Raw genomic sequence first — 21,832 nt, forward strand, 5'->3', positions numbered from 1 at the left:
TTGGGACGGAGGGAGTAGGTGGTGAAGGGTGTTGGGTTCACGTGGACTAAAATTTAATTCTTGTCACATCATATGTTTGATACTAAGTAGGAGTATTAAATATAGGCTAATTATATAAATGAAGACTAATTCATAAGATAAATCTAGCGATCGTGATGCTACATTAACATATGTTAATTATGGATTAATTAAGCTTAATAAATTCATCTCGTTAATTAGTCATGGCTTATGTAATTAATTTTATAATTAACTAATATTTAGTCCTTCTAATTCGATATCACCCAGACTAAACTTAGCCCGTGCATTGCACACCCCCGCATCCTCTTCTCGCTATCGATTTGAAGCCGGCCGTTGGGGACGGCCTCAGGTACCGTTCACTGTTTACCTCTGCTGTCCACTGCCAGATTAGCGCAAGCCTGCAAGGGAATCTCACTGTGGGTGTGGACCCAAGAAAATGTAGCTGTTGGTGTGCCCGAAGACTTGACTCCCAGCTACCCAGACTTTACCCTCCAATCCATTGTCCTGTACACTCCACAACCATTCAGCATACCACACCAACTCATTCCTCTGAATCCATCTGTGTGGTTTCTCCCTCCACTGGCCGGCTGCTTGCATGCTTCAGGTGCACTGGGAGAAGATGGGGGTGGTGGGAGCTGTGGTGGATGCTGCCATCTGCTGGCTGGTGCAAAGCATCCTTGGGAGCTTCTTCACTGAGAAAATGGAAGCATGGGCTCGTGGTGTCGGGCTTGCCGACGATGTGGAGAACCTCAAGTCTGAGATGAGGAACGTGGAGATGGTGCTTGCTGCAGCCGAGGGGAGGAGGATTGAGAACAAGCCACTGGCCCGGTCCCTTCATGATCTCAAAGAGCTGCTTTATGATGCCGAGGATGTGATGGACGAGCTCGACTACTACCGCCTCCAGCAACAGATCGAACAAGGTACCTCACTCAGATCATCGATGTTCTGTACCCGTCTTCCATGTTTCTTGCCTTACCTCTACTCTGCCTCTTAAAAATTATCAGTCCGCTGCTGCGTTAATTTTTTTCTTAATTGTGATTTCTTTTGACATGCTTTAACTTGTCTTAACTATTATTAGTGATTTCGGGGTAATATCTGCTTTTGCTTGAGTGCCTCTTAAAAATTCCATGTTTCTCTTGCTTGTGCAGGGGAAGGCTGTACTGATCCTGAGGAGAGTTCTGTGTCTTCTTCCACTCTATCTTTGCAAATAGCATGTACTAGTGCCACAAGCCGAATTGTTGGTTGGTGCAGACGTGACAGAAAAAGGAAGAGAGAGGAAGAGCCAACTTATAGCACCACTTCTGAGAGGATCAGGGGGATAGTGGATCATTTGGGTAAACTTCGCAGTTCTGTGCGGGAGGTCCTTCAGCTAGAGATCTCACGCCCCATTACTATGGCAAACCAGAGTCAGTGTGTGGTCAGGAACACGCGCCTGACAACTTCTTTTCCAGTTGAAGACAAGGTATACGGAAGGGATATAGAGAGGGACAAGATAGTAGATCTGTTAATCAAAGGGAAATCTAGTGATCTACAAGTTCTGCCTATAGTTGGCATCGGTGGTGTTGGGAAGACGACACTTGCTAGATTTGTTTATGGTGATCGAAGAATCAAAAAACATTTTGATCTGCGAATGTGGGTTTGCGTCTCCACTAACTTTGACACAATGAGACTAACGCGCGAGATCTTGGAGCATGTATGCACAGATAGACAACAGTTCGAAAAAATCACCAACTTCAACGTGCTGCAGGATATCCTTCTGAAGAATCTTGAAAACAAAAGGTTCCTGCTTGTATTTGATGACATGTGGGAGGAAAAGGACAGGAGAGGATGGTTTAGTCTGTTAGCTCCACTAAAACACAACCATGTACCTGGCTGCATGATTTTAGCAACAACTCGAAGACCATCAGTTGCAAAAATGATAGAAACAATGGATTCGGTATCAGTGAAAGGTCTGGATGAAAAAGAATTTTGGCTGTTCTTCAAGGCATGTGCATTTGGTAATGAAAGCCATGAGGGCCATCCTAATTTGCAGTCCATTGGGCAGCATATTGTCAAAGCACTAAAGGGTTGTCCACTAGCTGCACGGAGTGTTGGTGCTCTTTTGAACAAAGATATTACCTACGAGCACTGGAGGACAGTTCAAAACAAATGGAAATCTCTTCAAGAAGATACTGATGATATTTTACCTATCTTGAAGCTCAGTTATGATTTTTTACCGGTGCACCTGCAGCAGTGTTTCTCATACTGCTCTCTGTTTCCAGAGGACTATAGATTTAATGGGGAAAATTTGGTCCGTTATTGGATATCACAAAATTTTGTGCAGTGTGAAGACCCTACCAAGAGATTGGAGGAAACAGGGAAGCAATATTTGGATAACTTAGTGGATTTAGGCTTTTTTCAAAAGGTTGACTCGGACTATGTCATGCATGACCTAATGCATGAAATGGCTCAGATGGTTTCGCTAACTGAGTATGCCACTATAAATGGATCCAACTCTATGGCCATTAAACCAAGTGTTCGCCACTTGTCAATCATAACCACTGCTTATGAGAAACATGGACATTGCAGTATCCCTTGTGACAAGTTTGAGAACATACTAGAGAATATTGGGTCCTCAGAAAAATTGAGGACCTTGATAGTTTTCGGCAGAAGCAGCATACATTTATTAAGGCTCCTACGCACCTTATGCATGAAGTCAAAAAGTTTACGAGTCGTGAGGATTTATGTGACGCATAATGATGTCAGCACTACATCTGATTTGTTAAATCCATATCATCTTCGCTATCTTGAATTTATCGGTGTGTTCTCCAACACAAATATTTGGTCAAATGTAGACCTTAAGAAGAATATTGTTCTTCCTCAAGCTTTGACAAAATTTTACCACCTTCAATTCTTCAACGTCGACATTGGAAGCAATATTTCTGTACCTACCAGTATGAATAACCTCATTAATTTACGGAGTATTGTTGGTCATGAGAAAGTGCACTCAGAAATCGCTGGTGTTGGCAAGTTGACCTCTCTTCAAGGACTAAAATTGAAGGTCCGAAGTGTTGATGAATTTGACATAAGACAACTTCGATCCATGACCAAGCTTTTAACTCTTGAAATTTCTCAACTTGAAAATGTGAAGACAAAAGAACAGGCCAGTGGAGCTAGGCTGATAGACAAAGAGTATCTGCAAGAGTTATCCTTATCATGGAATGATATCAGTGTGGGCCTTGATCCTTGTACAGCTAGAAGAACAGAAGATGTGCTTGAGGGTCTTCAACCTCATGAGAACCTAAAAAGTCTACGTATAACTGGGTACAATGGTGTTAACTCACCAGCCTGGCTTGCTGGTAATATGTCTATTAAGATGCTGCAGATACTTCATTTGGAGAATTGCAATGAATGGCGAATTCTTCCTCTCCAATTGCTTCCGTTCCTTAGGAAGCTGAAAATGATCAGGATGTGGAACTTGATGGAAATTTCAATTCCTTCTTTGGAAGAGTTGGTCTTGATTGAGATGCCAAGATTGGAAAAATGTCTTGGTACTTATGGGGTGGAATTGACCTCCAAACTTAGGGTAATTATCATCAAGGGCTGCCCTCAACTGAACGAGTTTACTATTTTTCATAGTTACTCTTCTTTCCGTGCCGAGCAGCAGTCATGGTTTCCGTTTCTCAGCAAACTGGCCATCTGTTATTGTCCTCGTGTAATGTAAGTATTCTTCTTTAATTTTGCTTGAATAGTATTGTATTAGTACCCATTTGCAATTTTTGGCACACTTAGATAAATGATATTGCAGGAACTGGGAAATCCTTCCACTGGGAGGAATGCGGGCACTCAAGGATTTGAAGTTAATGGACCTGCATCTTGTGAGAGAGTTGTCAGTTCCTTCTCTGGAGAACTTGGAGTTGATTACAATGCCAAGACTAGAAAGATGCAGCGGGCTGACGGCTCCTCCATCTTCGCCTTCACAGGAGGAACAGAATGTGTATCTATCTAGTCTCTGTAGACTCATCCTCCAAGACTGCCCTAGTCTGATGATGGTCTCGCGTCCTCTCCCACCTTCTGCTCATATACGGGAAATTTCCATCAAAGGAAAACTATCAATAAATATAGATAGCATATCGCTCAAGATAGCATCCAGTGAGTTGAGTGTGCTGGATGACCGGATCTTAGCATTCCATAATCTTAGGGGCATGACATCGTTGAGCATAGGGAATTGTCCAAAATTGATTTCTATTTCAAGTGCAAGTTTCAGCCAGCTCACCTGTTTAGTGTCTTTGAGTATTCACAACTGCTCTAACTTGCTCAAGCCACCCATCACGTTAGAGGCTGCATCGGAAACCATTCCTGCCCTCCCATCTCTCAAACATCTCAATATTTCTTCTTCCGGCATAGCAGGGGGGTGGCTAACTAAGATGCTTCCTCATTTGCGGTCCCTTGAGGAATTGAGCCTCCATGACTGTCCCCAAATAAAATGGTTATCGATTGGTCAACCCACAGAACCGGAAGGAAGCAGCAGTTTGGTTTCAGCAGTGGCGTTGTCTGCAGAAGACCAAACACTACTGAAAGTGCCATCTAACATCCTCTGTTCTCTAAAGCAGCTAACTATTTCTGGATGTGTAGATCTGGGGTTTTATGGTGGCAAGGGAGGCTTCGGAGGATTCACCACTCTTGAGAAGCTACAGATTGATGGTTGCCCAAAGCTGGGTTCGTTGTTGGTCAACGGCACAAAAGACGATGGTACTAGTAACATGGATGTTGGATTACTCCCGTCGTCACTTGAAGTGCTTTCTCTTAGTCATCTCCCAGAAAACTTGCAGTCCCACTTCCCTAAAGGCTTGACCTACCTCAGATACTTGAGCCTCATGGATAGCCCATATTTGAAGTGTGTACAACTCCATTCGTGCACGGCCTTGGAGGAGCTTCGAATTTTGAGGTGTGAACAGCTGGGTGCATTGGAGGGTTTGCAATTCCTCACCTCTCTTCGAAGGTTGACAATTTCTAGGTGTCAACAGCTGGGTGCGTTGGAGGGCTTGCAATTCCTCACCTCTCTTCAAAGCTTGACAATTTCGAGCTGTCAACAGCTAGGTGCGTTGGAGGGCTTGCAATTGCTCAGCTCTCTTGGAAGCTTGGAAATAGAATTGACTCCTACGTTATCTGCTGCATGGGAGCGGGATCCAAAGCTACAGGAGCAAGAACAGGGTGGAAATCAGATTGGACTGCTTCCTCCGTCAATTACCAGACTTGTGATCCGGAATCTCACAAACAATGTCCAGTCCCGTCTGCTATCCTGTCTCCCTGCCATAACTGAACTAGCAGTACGGGAAAGTCCAGAATTGACATCTCTACAGCTGGGATACTGCACGGCACTGACAGAGTTAGAAATTAGAGATTGTGACTCGCTTGCTTCTCTACAGCTGGGATACTGCACGGCACTGACAAAGTTAAAAATTAGAGATTGTGAGTCACTTGCTTCCATCGAGGGATTCCAGTTCATTACAAACCTGACGTCCTTCACAGTAGGTGCCTCGTCCAGATTACCTCCATTGATGGAGCTTTTGTTGAAGCAGCAAGGGGTCTGTGAGGTCTTGTCTCGACTGACTTGCCTTGAGATTGGGGACGCCTCTGTTCTTACCATGTCCCTCTGCCAACAGCTCACGTCTCTACGAAGTCTGATGTTCGGTGGAAAAGAAACGAGCTCGATGGTGAGCCTAACGGAGGAACACGAGAGAGCTCTTCAGCTGCTCACCTCCCTCCAACTACTCATATTTTATGGCTTCCCCAACCTCCTTTCACTTCCTGCAATTCTGCGAAGGCTTGTCTCCCTCAAGTTTCTGGGAATCTGGTCCTGTCCGAGCATCTCAGAGCTGCCGGAAATGGCATCTTCATGTGGACTTTCTGTGCGCGATTGCAGCGAGGAGCTATCTCGGCGATGCAAAGAATGGGTGGAACTGAGAATGGAGACGATTGATTATGAGAATAGCCTATTTTTGGGCTTGATGGACTAATATGATTGGTGCATATTGCAGAAGCCCCTTTTGTTTTCAATTTTCAAGTGATGCATATTGATTTTGAATCATCAGGGCTGCGGCTGCGGCTGCGGATGCGGATGTGGATGCCTGGTCTGTCTTACCACTAGCTGTTTTGTTCATTGGTTTATTTGATGTTGTCATTTTCCCTTCTCACTCACTGCCATGATTTCTAGAGAAGAAAACTACGTGCAAATAAATCAGAGTGGGAGCCAACAATGTTGCATGCTTGTGAACAGAGCCGCCCTCTATTCCAGCACTAGAGGAAAGAAAAAACAGTTAGGCCTTCTATCGTAGGATAGGAGGGAGTATTATCAAGCAACTACTACTCCGATCTCAAAACAATTAAGGTACATTTATATTGTTAATGGCATCTGATCGAAAGTCATGTGTAGTGTGTTTTATGCCGAGAATAAATTAAAGCCGAATTTCTATAAATAATCCCATGTGTTGTGAACTTGTGAAGAATATTTGTCTTTGCCTAGCTCACTTGAGTGTTGCTAGCTCAGGGTAACACATCGGCCGGATCGGAGGCCTTAATCAGTTCCAACAACCATTGTCAATAGGTCCGTCGCTAGCGCTGCAAATTGATCGAGTTCCACTATCGATACCCCTTTGCTACATGGGACTATGAGCCTACATAAGTGCAAGTTCAGAAATTAGAAGAAGGAATTAAATCAATAAGGTAATAGAATAATATATAGAGCATGCAGCAGACAGATATATAGCTAGTATAAGAACAATTAATTGATCGAGTTGAGGATGAACTACAGTTCATTGCAGAGACCACACTTGACGTACAATTCTAAAGCTAGATAGCTTGGTCCGTAATATATATGGCTGTAAACATATATTATATATAATTAAACGAGGATATTATTAATTGGAACCATTTTTAAGACAAGTATGTATCGAATTATATACATTCCAAATGTACACTTCTGTAACTTCGATATACGACGACGGTACTTTATTTTCATGGTTCAGTTGCTTAATAGTAACATACTTGCATGTCCACAACATATTATTATTGTTGCAGGCAAGCCGCTATACGCGCTTAGCTAGAATTTAGTGATGAAAAAGAAAGTTAATCAAAAAAAATTTGTTACCTTGCTAAGTCAGTGCCAGTGAACACCATGCCTCGAATGGGATGTTCCTTAAGTTCAACAATTTTCTCAACCCTATATAAAATGTGGAGACAACCATTAGATAACTACAAGATATTTCACATTTATTTTTCTAAAAATACCGACATGGATTCAGATACATCTATTTTAGCATCTGCAAATAGAACTGATATGAATATATATCTTCATGTTGAAGGTCTAGTGCATTTCGGAAGCCGTTAATTAGTTAGGGGGGATCCTAGGCCAAAACAAAGTCTATCTTGTGGTAATAGGGTAACAAAAGCTAAAGGGCTCTCAAGGTGATCTTGTAATTTATCTTAACAACCTCTAATATTTGGTCCCCGTATGAGATGTGTGTGATACATGAGGACCTTTTCTTTCTCTCTCTAATACAAACAATTGCAGCTCTCCTGCGTTTTTGAAAAAAAGCTAAAGGGCTCTACACCTATTAGCATCCATAGCCCTTATTAGGCTATGATTAACCCATGTTTAGTTCTCCTATTTACCATCCAAAATATAGGGTTAATTGTTAGCCCATGAGATCCATTTACCTGTAGGTCCTGGTATTCCAGAAATAAATAAGTCTGTCCCATGTCACGGTAGCCACTATTGGAAGCGTCGGGTGGCAAGCAACGTCGAAGACCGACTGCCCCGTAACGCCAAGTTGGTGAACAACTTTCTGTGTGTGGAAATCCCGTATCTGCAGGCTCAAATAATAAATTTCGAAAGTTAAAGGAGCATCAATGAGCCATTAATAATAATGTTGAATTTAAGTACATATACATTTACCCCTATATATAGTACTGTGTATTAATTTATTATATTGTGGAGTCATAAGTCGATATATCAATGTGAGGAGAGCGGTAGAGGAAGATCGAATCTGACTTGGGGGAGGCAATAAAAAGATATTTGAAAGTTTGTGATATATCTAGAGATCTTTGTTTGGATAGAAGTGCTTTTGGAAAACAGCTATGACTAGGGGCTCATGTTGGGTTTCAACTCTAGTCTACCCTAACTTGATTGGGACTAAAAGGCTTTGTTGTTGTTGTTGTATTAATTTATTATATTATACAGGGATAGTAGATGCTTGCCCCGCTTACCACTGCACTTGCACAGCTCTTGCATGCCCGGCTAATAACAGAAGTAAGCAGGAAGTGCCGATCACTAGTGTCGGTGTAGAAAGAACAAGCACCAGTCGACCTCTCCTGCAATGTAGTGATTGGATGCGAGATGCGAGTACCCCACACCTGTGCAACAGAGAATTAATTCATGTCGTTGCCAGGGAACCATGCACGTACCGTACGTACACACAGATGCTTGGAAATTAAACATGCTAGGTGCCACTTTCTTCACTGCTAGATTACTCGATTATTAAATAAAAATAGAATAAGAAATTGTGTACTGGAGGCAAAAACAGACGACAAACCTTTACGTATCCGTCCATGGAAATAGTGGCAAAAGTGGTGTCGTCCCTTGGGTTAAAGGTGAGATGGGAAACCCCGCCGCTGTTCTGATCGAACTCCCGAGTGCATCTCCAGCCCTGGCCCCAGTACCAGAGCTTGGTGGAGGTGAGGGCGACTGAAGACGACGTGAGCATGAAGGAGTCCGTTGGTTGAACAGCCAACGAGGAGACAGGATGCCCACCGTGAGCTTCGAATTCCACTACCTTGGCCTTGGTAGCGTAGGCGTAGACATGGATCCATCCGTTACCATCCCCTGCTGCCAACCACTGCTCTCGAGCGATAAATTTGGCCGACTTAACAGGGCAACATGTACCATCTGCTTTCGTGACCTTGAGCACCATCACCATTTCCTGCCGGCCGGACAAATAATAAGCAAGCATGAATGACGATCACGCATCTTATCGACTTATCTATGTATAATTTATAGGCAACGTATCAGGTGCAAACCAATCGACCTGTGCAAACTTGGAAACTACCAATTATGACCACTAGATGCTGATCCAATGGATGAGGTGAGAGGTGGAATTTTTTTGCGCTTAAGCCCCCCACCCACCGGCCTTTTTTTTGCGCTTAAGCCCCCTCACCCCATTCATTGGATCAGCATTTAGTGATCTTGATTGGTAATTTCTAAGTTTGCACAGGTTGGTTGGTTTACACCTGATATGTTGCCTAATTTATAATGTCATCATCGTAGCCTCACGTAGGATATAGTTAGATACATAGATACTGAGATGAGATGTACCTGTGTCTCGTAGTTCCAAATGGAAACACACCCTTGGTCATGACCCACCAAGATCCTGTGTGATAAACAGAAAATAAGTCACTCAGAAGTCAGAAGCATGCCCACATGAATTACTATTAGCACGGGCCACCTCCATTTCAAATTATACATAAGTTTTGCTATGTATTTAAATATATGCTATGTCTAAATATATATAGTAAAAGTAATATACCTAGAAAAGCCAAAATATCTTATAATTATTTATAACGGAGGGAGTAGTAAATACTTCCTCCATCCTGAAATATAAGGGATCCAAATGATTTGCGGACAAAATAAGGAGCTTAACAAAAAGACCACTTTGCCCCTCACTGATAAGGATAGGGAGAGTTGTTAAGGGGTTGTTTAGATCAAAGGAAATTCAAAGGAATTCCAAAGGAATCTGTTCCTGTGTAGTATTTTCAAGTCTTGCTGTTTGGATTGGAGGATTGACGATTTCCTTTCCTAAAGAATGGTGGGCTTTCCTGTGCGAAATGCAGGAAAGAAAACATGAGGTCTGAGCTAAAGCAAAAATTCCTGCGGCTTGCTTAGTGCGCTGATAATAGGCCAACTAGCTAAACTGATGCCTGTCAAGGTTACCAGCTTTAGGAAGAGTCATGTCCAGGCAGGGATAAGTTAATTTAGACATTCAATGAGTTGTTAAAAGGTGCCATGAGACTATTGATTTAGTTTGAGTGCAATGATCAGTGCTAATCTAGTTACTAATAGTTTTATCTTCGTCCTACCATTCTCATTCCTGTATTTTTGTTCATGTGTCCCAAACAAGCCTAAGTTTTCCATTCCAATGTTTTCGAATCCTGTAGTTTTTCACTTTTTACTCTATTCGATTCCTGCAGTTTTCTCCATTCCAAACAGCTGGTTGGCTTATTAGTTACTGGTTGGCTTTTAGATGACACCAAGTTTAAAGGAATATCCGTATTTCTAAAAAAAAAGACAGAGGAGAGAGTTGAGGACCTAGAATACCTTACATTTTAGTATAAATTTTAAACCATGAATATCTTATATTTTAGGATAGAGGGAGTAAAAGAAAAGAGTGATGCAAGTATATCTACTCACCATGTCTCGGTGGGGTGCACATCCATGCCACTGGCGTTCCCAAACTCTGAAGTTGATATGAACTGATGACCAATGATAGTAGATTTAGAAGCGGCCAAATATAAATGTTTTGGGAACATATATATATATATATATGTATGGATATAGCACAAATACAATAATGCGTACGGTTTCCTACGATATGCAGGGCAGCTGACATGGTTCACATTTGAAGTTCTAAGCAGAGACACAAAATGATTTTTACAGACGTCTCTCATTTCTAACAGAGGCGGATGGCATAATAAACTGTCTTTAAATATGGCAGGAAGCACTGTTGCTCACGAAGCGCCTTGGAAATCAATTTTCGGGGACGGATCTGTTAAGAAAACCAACCCTACAAATATTTATGTGCTTTGTAACGAAAGAAAAATCTATTAGTATTGTATTTTAATCCATCAATATAATACGGGTTTAATATATAGGACATTGTTGCTATATTATTACCAACATCAACTATTTTTGCAAATATCGTGATCACTATATAATAAACTATAGCTTTTAAATTGTATAGAAAGGATAAAATATATCGTTCCTGTCCTCTCATTTATCATGAACGTTTGATATTTTTTCCCTTCCATTACAACACACGAGCATACTTACCAATATTATATCAGACGTGACCAATGTTTTAAATCGTCGGCTAAGGCATTTAATTAGCGAACTACTTCAAGAAATAGCAAATAGCCGGCTATAGGAGCATCTAACAGCTAAATTGTACGTATATTAAAGAAAAAAATAGTTAAATCCTCATCAAACAGCAGCTATAGCCGGAGATAGCGGCAGCTACATACAGCCGAAGATCTGCAGTGATGGCCTTTTTTTTCCTCCCATGGATGGCCCTTTACCTTTAAACTTGAGTTTTTTGTCATTTGTTGTCTTCTGAGTTGTGTGAGACCGTTTTGAGTGGTGAACTTTGTAACAAATAGGGTCCGATTCCTCATTTGAGAGGATGAAAGGTGGATGATATTTTTCCATTATTATCTAAAAAAATATATATACAGCTGGAGATCTAGAAGCAGCTTGAACAACATAACTCACAACATACCTTGTGGTCGTTGGAGATCAATGCTGCTGGGTGGTCATAGGCGGCAGCCGTCAACGTCTCCCGGTGTACCCGGGCCCCCAACATCTCCATTCTCTTGAGAACGTCGTCGCTCTGGATGTTGAGCATGCTACAAACGTATAGCCTCAACGAGTCGATGCGTTCCTTGGACCCTACGGTGCTGACCATCTTCCCCTCGATGGTCTTGAGAAGCGTCTTCCAGTTCCGCCAGCTGAAGTAGGACCTCAGCTTCTCGAGGCAGTCCGCCGACTCGATGGCGACCATCACCACCTCCACTATCCTCAGGATGTACCTGTTCACGTGCGGCATGCTGTCGACAAACGACTGGAGCATCTCGAGCCGCTCCTTGGAACCCATGACGGCCATCACCACCTCGAATGTGCCTGTCCCCGTCGGCAGCTTGCGATGCTTCTTTTCCATGGCTACTCGCACGGCCAAGCTGGTTCGTGGCTCTATCATTTGGAAGACGGGGCCGTGCAGAGGCTTCTGCTCCCATAAGACTGGAAACCGGTGATGGTCCACGGGTGTGATCCACACACCAATGTGATGGTCTGTCCTGTTGGTCAGGGTCGCTGGGCATTCCGTGCGCTTGTTTGGCTCGAAGGGGAAGCGGAGCGCAATCGGGTGGACGTCCAGCAGCTTGCTCGCCTCATCATCAGACGGCTTCATCAGCGACCGTACCTGCATATGCATGTTGCATTGTTAATTGAGGTGACAATTACTCCTCAATATCATTGCCATCTTCTTGCATTGATGATTTGGAACCTATATATATGTATATACACAGGTCTCCAACTTTGACAAAAAGATATTTAAAAATTAAATAGGTTGACAACACAAACCTGATTTATTAGTTATGAAAAGTACTTTCATAATACATAAATTTTGTGCTGTTAGATAGCCTATGTAAAGTTAAATATATTGATGCTAAAAGTTGAAAGTATTTGACTTATTAGGAAAACCTAAATGTACTTATATTCATGATGTGAAATACAAGATCCAAAAATGACACTGTCAAGTGGGAGCATGCTATGTGCCATGAGTTAACTTACTTGTGCTGCCGAAGTGCAGAGGTCAGTTTCAATAAAACCATATATGCGCTCCATTTCATCAAGCCTCTCAATTATATGCCGTGTGTCTGGTCTTTCCGTTGGGTTACAGTTAATGCACTCTTTGCCTATCTCAGCACATAATCTTACATGCTCCAAACATTCTGTGCCTCCCTGTGACGTTTCAAACCTAGTACTCCAATTTTTAAGCACCTAAAAATTGGCCATCATGAACTAGGACTTATTACAGAAAAATCATGCTAAGGCTGCTGTGCAAAACAATAATATTTAGACTAACACCAAAAATGTTCGAATAGGAAAGCATGCAAATTAAATGTGGAGAAAATGCAATGTCTACAAATAACATTTGTGCGACTATTTTGTGTATATACTTTCCCTGCTTTTGTTTACTACTGATAGGCCACTGTGTGAATAATGCTCCTTTTTCATTGTACAATGTTCAGGCTCTTTTTTTTTTTTTTGTGTGTGTGTGTGTGTGAATCTGATGACAGGATAAAAGTACTGCTTAATGCTTTACAATAATTGAGTCGTGCTTTGCACCACTAGATCTACTCTATCGTTGTTACCCTTAAGCTCACCTTAGTGTAGTTATAAATTTAAAAGTTATTGATATTCAAGGCAGTCCAAATCCTTCATTCAGATAAATAAATATAGAAGTCCTTGGTGATGTGGAAGGCAGTTTAGTAGTCCTTCATTCAGATAAATAAACTACCCCCCCCCCCCCCCCCCCCCCTCCCAATCCCTCCCAATACATATGGACTCAAGATGATTATTTTGTTTCCAATGGCCTAATAAGAGAAAACCAGGAAAAACATTCTAAAACTGTCTCATTAATAATCTAGAAAAGGAAAAAGATGTGCAGTATTTACTTCAATTTGGAGGGGGCAGACTATAATGATGTCAACTAATTAATTAGAGATATTGCTGCCGAATATAAATAAACTGTAATTTCCATCAGACTTTATTAATACTGTCTAGCAAACAAGTACATTGTATTAGGCTTATGCCTGTAGGGTTTATTTATTTATAGGCTATATAGTTGTATACTGCACATATACAACCGTACTTGTGGACTAATGAGTTATTTTAACACTTAGCCTTTATCTTGGAACAAATGTTGCTCTTACGTTCTCAATCTCTGGACATCCCTTCTGTCCAGTCAATATCTCTATAATTAAAATGCCAAGACTAAATATGTCTGACTTCCGTGTGATTGTTCCACCAAGGAATTCCGGTGCCATATAACCCCTGCATTAAAAGTTTTATGGTCTGAGTGACTTAAGACGAATGCAACATAATTTTCACCTAACAAAAAAAACCTCTTACAATGTTCCAACTGGTGGTTTGTCAATTGTAACCCGGGATTGATCTTTATCAAAACACGTTGAGAGACCAAAATCAGCAATTTTAGGAATCCTGTACTCATCCAGCAGTATATTTTCTGGTTTTAGATCTGAATGAACAATATTCTGCTCGTGAAGATAATTTAAACCCTCGCAAATTCCCTTAATTATTTGATAACGTGTCCTCCATTCAAGTCCTCTGGATGCATCTGCAAAGTGGGGAACAAATTTATTACTTTTTCAGATGGGGTGATATTGGAAGACTTCAAAACAATACCATTCCAATGCTACTTCATCAATTAAAACAAAGGAAAATAGGGATGGAATAAGTGTTTAGTATACAAAATGGTGAACACCTAATTGTAATTCTAGAAGTTGTAAGGTGTAACTTTGACTTTCAATATAAATGAAAAAATATAGTACATAAAGGTATAAAAACAAATGATTATATGTCACAAAAATGTATCAATCTACATTGTCATTGTATCTAATTCTTCCTATACACACTACTAGATTAGATTTTCAGGTGTGAGTGGGGCGGTGGATGGGGACCCCGCTCCTACCTGCCGTGCTCGCAGTCGCAGTTGTCATGGACGAGGGTAGTCCCTTGGGCGGGAGGCCACCTAGGGCATGGGTCGAAGGGTAGCGCACGACGACCGAGGGGGGACAAGGGACATCACAACCATGACTCTGTCCTACACCACCACGCCCTCGGTGAGCTTTGCTACCGTAAAGACCCTTCATTCCCCCTTGTTCTCACAATGTTTGTGGAAACCAGTCTTCATACTGTGGTGAAACCAACACATCATAGTTTATTTATTGTGGATTATCTGTGCAAAAAGAAAGATTAAAAGTAGGGGCAATGTGGTGAGGACTGCATCGATGACAATCAATGAGTACACCCAAACAGTCAGTGTGCTGGCCTCTGGAACTAGTGAAACGTCTCAGGTGGTTCTAGCGACATATGGCCCGATAGGGTTGTAGTCATTGCCATCGTACATGATGCTTGGAGTCATATCTAAAAAATATGGTTCAATGATTTGTGTGTGCATGAGAGTAGAGATTAATATACAACCTCCGATGATTTTTGTGAGGATGAGTATAGAAATTCATATGTTGAGATATCGAGCCATCTTATTTTGGTGTGACTCTAAGCATCGTGTACTTTGCGTTCCCCTTCAAACAATTTGACTTTAAACAAATTTAAGAATTGCTAAATTACTTGTATATTTCTTGTATGTGGATTTATGAGATTCATTGCATGTGTATTGATGGGATTAGTAGTAAATGTAGCTATGAATTTACTTGTATATTGCTATGTAAGATAATTTGTATATGGAATTTAGGACAACCTATTATGAAATGCACAACTACACTAATTTATATTTTTGTAAAAGGAAAATTGTTCCTAGGGACAGACCAAACCACCGAACGCCCCTAGACTCTTTCTAGAGGTAGGCCAAAATGACAGCCATAACTATAAATTGATTTATTGATTTCCAAAGACAGTTGGTGTTTTGGTCAACCTCTAGAAATTGATTTCCTGGGTAGCTGTATATCCACACAGCTGAAGATGCCCTATCTTTCTAGAGACGCTTGCTTAGAGGCAGGTATAGTACCTACCTCTACAAATCAATTTTACCGTGATTGAAAACTGGTTCCATAGTACTATAAAGAATATAGTAGAGTTTACAAATAGCATGAGGATTGGGAAAGACAAGTGATTATGTTTTGGGATGTTAGAATCTGATACCCATAGTTATGCACAGCAGCCCTTAGATCTTTGAAAGGATATTGCAAGTATGACATAAGCTTGCACCGTATTAAGAACGACATCGAATCGTGTAGAAAACCCTAGATGATGATAATGAAGCAACCATGACAAGAGATATAGGATTTTGGCGAAGCCAACCACAAATTCTATAAGCATAACTCCAAAATAGTACAAGTGATCGTTGCTCTCTCATAACCCTACTTGACCCTCTAGGACCCTCTGATCCTTGCCTATACAAGAATCTAGTGTGATAGAACTATCTAGCCTAATGCTCTTGAACGCTCCTAGTTGCTCCTTACAAGTCTTGGATGATCCCTATGGCTGGCATCTACCCCCCTTGTTTATATAGTCCTCTCCAAGGCTCCAATACATTTAAGTAGGAGTTCTACTCCTAGTAGGATTCTACATTTGAGTCATAATAGCACACCTCTATTGAGTCCTATTACAAGCAGGATTTGATTCACCATACAATAAAGGATATTTAGAGACTTGTTCTTTATCATCCCACATATGTTGATTGGGGGAGTCAAAGATGGACTTGAAAATCAAATGCAATTGAAAAGGATAAAATTTGGGCGCAAATGTGCAAAATTAAAAGAAAACAGGAATTCAAAGAAAACAGGCCCGGGCCAAACCCTTATAGGCTAGTTTGGGCAATGCCCTAGCGCTAGCAAGAAAAACTGGCCCAGGCCGATTTCTGAAAATAGGCAGAGGCTAGTTTCATCAGGAGGTCCGCAGAGCCCAGTAAAACTGGCCCAATCAGGTTTTGTCGGTCCAAAGGAGTTTCGAGATTTTCTTGTTGGAAACTCACCTGATCTCAAGAAAACTTGTGAACTGCATGTGTAATAGGTTTCTAAATGTGATAAGACCATCCCCCTCTCTGTATGTGAGAGGTCCACGACCGATTGAGGCATCCAATCAATCAAAAAACAAATCTACTTTATTTTTACCCTTTCAAACCCTAATCTCTTCCAACCCTTGTACCATGTTGTTATGCACTTCTCTTGAAGAGATTTCTGGACGTCCTAGGTGGCCTTGCAGACCCTAGGGCACCCTCGATATGTGTCTTCCCGAAAGGTGTTTGAGGTTTTTTTTGGATGAATAACTAGCATCAAGCCAGCATCGCTGACCCTCCCCCCTAGTCCGCCTTGCCACTTCGGTCTACCTCCGATGCCTGTTCAGGCTCTGAGCCTTAGCTTTTTTCTTAGAGTTGCATTCACTTCCCTCACCTTTCCCAAATAGATTAGACTTCCCAACTAGCTGGATCCAAGAAGGCTTATCTCTGAGTATGATATAGACTTACTCTCTCCCAGGAGAATGCTGAAGGATTGTGCTCTTTCATGGCCACTGAGACAGCAAGAATCTCATGGCGGATGAATTAGTTGTTGTTGTTCTTGTTTCTTTAGTCCCCTTAGTAGTCCCTATACCGGTCATGTTTCTTGGATTATTTACAAGCGTCATTCAAGCTCTTATTTTTTCAACGTTAGTCGCAGCCTATATAGGTGAATCCATGGAAGGTCATCATTGAATTAACTAGTTTTTGAAATAGTCTTTTTTTAGCTTAGCCCAATTCATGCATGATTCCGGATAATCCTCTTAGTTGGAAACTAAATAGTTCGAAAGGCGTATGAATATACACCCTAGAGTTGTAGGAGAGAGAATAGACTATATTATGGAAGAGGTAAAGTATATATGCATTCAAGGGGGGGGGGGGGGGGCAGAATCAGATTAGATCTATATCCTTGATGCCTATCAGACAATCATCTTTTGTGTGGCTTTCTAAGGAATGATTTTAGAATCGGATTCAATAGAAAATGAGAAAATACGCAAACAAAATAGAAGAAACAAATGTATATGGGATTTTTTTATTCCTAAGTTAGATTCATTATCTAATCCGATATATAGAATTCCCTTCTATATGGAACTAGATTCCATATCAAGTTCTATGCAGCATATTGCTATCAATTGTATATCTTGATTTGATTCCTATTGGATTTGGATTAATTTGATTTCAATAGGGGTTCTTCCTGTATTTCGTCTTTTATTATGTTAGATGAAGGGGGGAAATGGGAACTCAAAGATATCGAAGAGTAAAAAAAGGATGGAGTAAAAGAGTGATTGGTTGAAAAGAAAGAGAAATAGACGATTGGCCGAGCGAATAAGTCAACTTCAGAGTGGATCTGTTGTGCGAAGATCGTGCAATCGTGCAGTTGCTAGTGCGGTATGTGACTTAGTGTCAACACAGTGCCAGAAGCATGATGTTGGGTTCTCCGCTCATCATGTAATAAGCGCTTGACGAACTTATGTGATTGACTTGCTTATTGAATGTTTTATTGAATCTTTGAATGATGTTTACTGATTAGTCTCATTTCCTTGTGTTCATGTGAATTCAAGTTTCCAAGATTATATTCCTATTGAGAATTCATGTTTAAGTTATTACTTCACATGTCATTCATATTCATAATCTGGATGTACATTTTATTGCTCAGATTTATGATCCTATGAGTAAGCGATAACTGTATTTTATTAGCTTTTATTGGTAAATTTTAAGGATATACTCCGTATTTGAGTAAGCGAGGAAGAGACATGGAGGAGGAGAGCTAGTAGCGAGGGAGGGAGATGGCGTGATACCTTGCATCATCTTAGATCTTTATTATCATAATTAGCCTTCTAGTCGGCTGAACATGAGTGGTTGTAATGGTGTTGTGGTTGAATGGGTTACTATTTTTGTCATTTGGTTGTTCTGTGATGGCTATACCTTTACTTGATTAGCATTAGATCTTGTCAATATGGAATAGGTGTGTTTGCTTGTCAAGGACGTTTGCATTGATTTACTGGGGAGACTTGACAGAAAATTTTCAAAAATTTCGAGACCTATCAGTAGTAGATGGGGTTAGCATTGTTGGAAATAAAGATATGTATGGTTAGAGATTAATTTAAGATGAAACAAACTCTAATCCAAGAGACAGAATAGGATTAGGTCTAGCATAGCATCCACAACTTAAGTTTCTTTTAATTTAACAGGTTCTTTTTTTAACCATATTACATCTTGCTGAATGGGTGGATGCCAGTATAGCATCCATATGTGTTTGTGTGGATATCGAAGGTATAAAATATGACTGAGTTGTTCCATCAATCGGAAGAAATAAATAATATTGAGATAGAAATAAATGTACCAGTGATATGCTTACGAAGGCTCCCTTCTGGCAAAAACTCAAAGCAGAGCAACCTTCGTCGTTCCTCCGCGAGGATGTGCTTGCCCTGGTGAGTCAGTACTTCCTGCTGTGTGTCACCGCAGTAACCCAAGAATCGCACTATATTCATATGCTTCACCTTCATGAGACTACCAAGCTCTCGCTGGAAACCCTCCTCATCCAAGTCAATATTATTCGACAGCTTCTTTACAGCGACTATCCCATTCTGAAGTAGTCCCTGCATGCATGCAGCCGTCACAATTAATAATAAGCTTTCCTTGTCAGCATGAACATTAATTATATACTCCGTCCCTTTCAAATTACAAAATGTTTTGGTTTTTCTAGATACATTGCTTTTATTATTTATCTAGACATAGTGTATATCTAAGTGCATGACAAAAACTGTGCATCTAGAAAAGTCAAAACATCTTGCAGTGTTCGAGACTGAGGCATACATATGCAGTTAGCTGGTCATATATACCTTGTAAACATTCGCAAAGCCACCACTTCCAATGAGCTGGTCATCAGAGAAATTATTGGTGATGTCTTTGAGAAGTGATAGTGGCAGTTTTATCGGCTCCATACTTGCACTAAGTAGCATGCGCTCCAAGAGAGCTCGCGCCCTGCTGGTTTCACATTCCATTTTTGTAATAATAATAACGTCGTCTGTAGCTGTGTACTGTATCCATGAAAGCAGAATAATAGTTATATCTTAGTCATGTGTCTGATGAATATAATGTTGAGTAATCAGATAAGTAAGACAACAGTATCATCTGCAGAGCTATAGCTAGCTAATTAATATGATCTCTAGCTAGATGATTGGGTCACACTCCAACCAAGCGCCTCTTCAACACTTGTAAAGCTAATTAATATTATCTGCAGAGCTATAGCACGCAGCATATATAGGCAAATTGATATCCCCGAAAACAAGCGATGGCCATACCTGCCATGCACTAGTAGAGATATATATGGGCTAACATATACTCCTTCCGTCCCTAAATATGATTTTCATGTCGTAAGTTTGACTGAATTTGTAGAAAATACGTTCAACATTTGTATCTCCAAATAAATTTATTATAAAAATAGATTCAACGATCTATCTGACGATATTAATTTTGTACCATAAATATTAATATTATATATATATATAGTCAAAGTTTTTTCTTGGAAAACAAAAACGACAATTATTTAGGGACGGAGGGAGTATATCACAAGTTGACGACCATGAACCATTGATTAATGAACACAGGTCAACTGCAGTGATGAACAGATATAGAGAGGAGTGGCCCCGTTCGCTTCGCTGAAAAAACAAGTCGAAAAACTGTTCCGGCTGATTTGTTGTGAGAAAAAATACTGTTCCGGCTGAAAAAACAAACTAAAAAGATGGATCATAAGATAAGCGAACAAGGCCATAATACAGTCAAGGGAACCTTGTACACATACACACACAGATGCATCTACCTATCTATTTGATCGATCCCAGCCTACTCCAGAAGTATCAACCGGTAGTTCCGATATATGAAGGCCACCATGCTTATATATGGAGATGGAGATCATTGTTGGCAAAATAAAAATTTATGAATCACGCACTAACCTGGAAGAGGGAGACCTGCACGATCGACGCTGCGGCGTTCGCTCTCGAGACACAAAGACGACGGCGCTCGCTCGCGCGTTCACGGTGTTGCTATCAGATCCATCGGATCAGAGGAAGAGAAGAAGAAGCTAAGGAAGCTCTGCTCGAATAAGCCGCATATGAATGGATGGTCTTGCTTGGGCGAGGTGGAGATGAGCTGAGCTTACATACTGAAACTGAACCCACCCGGCCGGCCCAGTTGTTGAGGTGCAGATCTGGCGAGGGAAACCGTGCAGAGATTAATTAATAATTACTAAACGTATGTAAATATAAACCACACGGCTACCCAAACCAAAACAAAGGTTATTTAAACGATACTAGCATGACTTGACGAGCCTGGTCCCTTTTTTTCCCCTTATTTTGGAAAGATGGGCCTGGGGCGTTGTCTGTGATGCTAAAAAATGTTCCATATTTGCACACACGTACGGCGTTCACATGACCTTTTTTATCGAACCAATAATCTAACACATGATACTTACCGGCCTCCTTTTTCATTTTAGGTGTAACATTGACTCAGGGTCAAACAGGGGGAATGGATCGAGGATTGGACTCAAAAGAAGCCTATATGGTTTGGAGATACTCCACCCGTCTAAAAAAGAATGTAATTCTATATCATGTTCTAGTATTTTAAGTTTGATCAATTATAGATAAAAAATATTAACATTTATAATATCAAATAAATATTATTAGATTAATTATAAAAAGTATTTTCATAGTAAACTGATTTGGAGCCATAAATGTAAATACCATTGATCAGTTATGTAGTCGCATCCTTTCTTGGACGGAGGGAGAACCGGCTAGTGTGACAATGGGAGGAACTTTTGGGACGCTGTGAGCATGATTAATCTCAATCCATATTCTACTCACATGGTGTCGTCGGACTTGGAAAAGTCTAAGGAATTCACCGCTAAATCTTTATATAGATTCTTGTCATATATGGGGGCGGTACTAGAGGTGCCAACTCTTCCATAAACTGCATGCAACAATTTTTTTATTCTCATGCTAAGTTGAAACTTTTGTGTTTGTTGTATCTTTTATGTAAGAATCTTATTTTGTATTTCATTTAAAATAAAGATTTTAGGACGGCTAAAGGTCCTAAAATCTTTATTTTAAATGAAAAATACAAAAGAAATACAAAATCTACGAGGGACTACACTCTGAATGTCCTAAACAAATGTTTAATGAAACACAAAATGAGATTCTTACAAAATCTCACGGTAGGTTGAAGATTTTAGGTTGAATCTCATTCAGAGT

At 40.7% G+C, this 21,832-nt stretch overlaps 2 protein-coding genes across 3 annotated transcripts; one reads left to right on the forward strand and one right to left on the reverse strand.

Moving 5' to 3' along the window:
* Positions 1-538: 538 nt before the first annotated feature.
* LOC136486232 (disease resistance protein RGA2-like) lies at positions 539-6,346 on the forward strand. Of its 2 annotated transcripts, none has more exons than XM_066483102.1 (4): positions 539-938; positions 1,167-3,717; positions 3,806-6,131; positions 6,215-6,346. In XM_066483102.1, the coding sequence occupies exons 1-3, from the start codon at positions 614-616 to the stop codon at positions 6,015-6,017; spliced, it is 5,088 nt and encodes a 1,695-aa protein (XP_066339199.1). In that variant the 5' UTR covers positions 539-613; the 3' UTR covers positions 6,018-6,131; positions 6,215-6,346. The 2 variants fall into 2 exon arrangements, with proteins under 2 accessions (XP_066339199.1, XP_066339200.1); XM_066483103.1 differs by having other exon boundaries at positions 6,220-6,270.
* Positions 6,347-6,542: 196 nt separating this feature from the next.
* Positions 6,543-20,706, reverse strand: LOC136486235 (uncharacterized). Its single transcript, XM_066483110.1, has 14 exons — positions 20,540-20,706; positions 19,427-19,624; positions 18,928-19,183; positions 13,961-14,186; positions 13,762-13,882; positions 12,617-12,826; positions 11,547-12,245; positions 10,463-10,524; positions 9,371-9,425; positions 8,592-8,978; positions 8,266-8,412; positions 7,717-7,865; positions 7,148-7,219; positions 6,543-6,674 (listed from the first exon to the last, which is right to left on the reverse strand). The coding sequence occupies exons 2-14, from the start codon at positions 19,586-19,588 to the stop codon at positions 6,575-6,577; spliced, it is 2,646 nt and encodes an 881-aa protein (XP_066339207.1). The 5' UTR covers positions 19,589-19,624; positions 20,540-20,706; the 3' UTR covers positions 6,543-6,574.
* Between the last annotated feature and the right edge of the window lie 1,126 nt (positions 20,707-21,832).

This window comes from Miscanthus floridulus, chromosome 10 (genome assembly GCF_019320115.1).
Source record: "Miscanthus floridulus cultivar M001 chromosome 10, ASM1932011v1, whole genome shotgun sequence".
In the NCBI taxonomy this organism is placed as follows: domain Eukaryota; kingdom Viridiplantae; phylum Streptophyta; class Magnoliopsida; order Poales; family Poaceae; genus Miscanthus; species Miscanthus floridulus.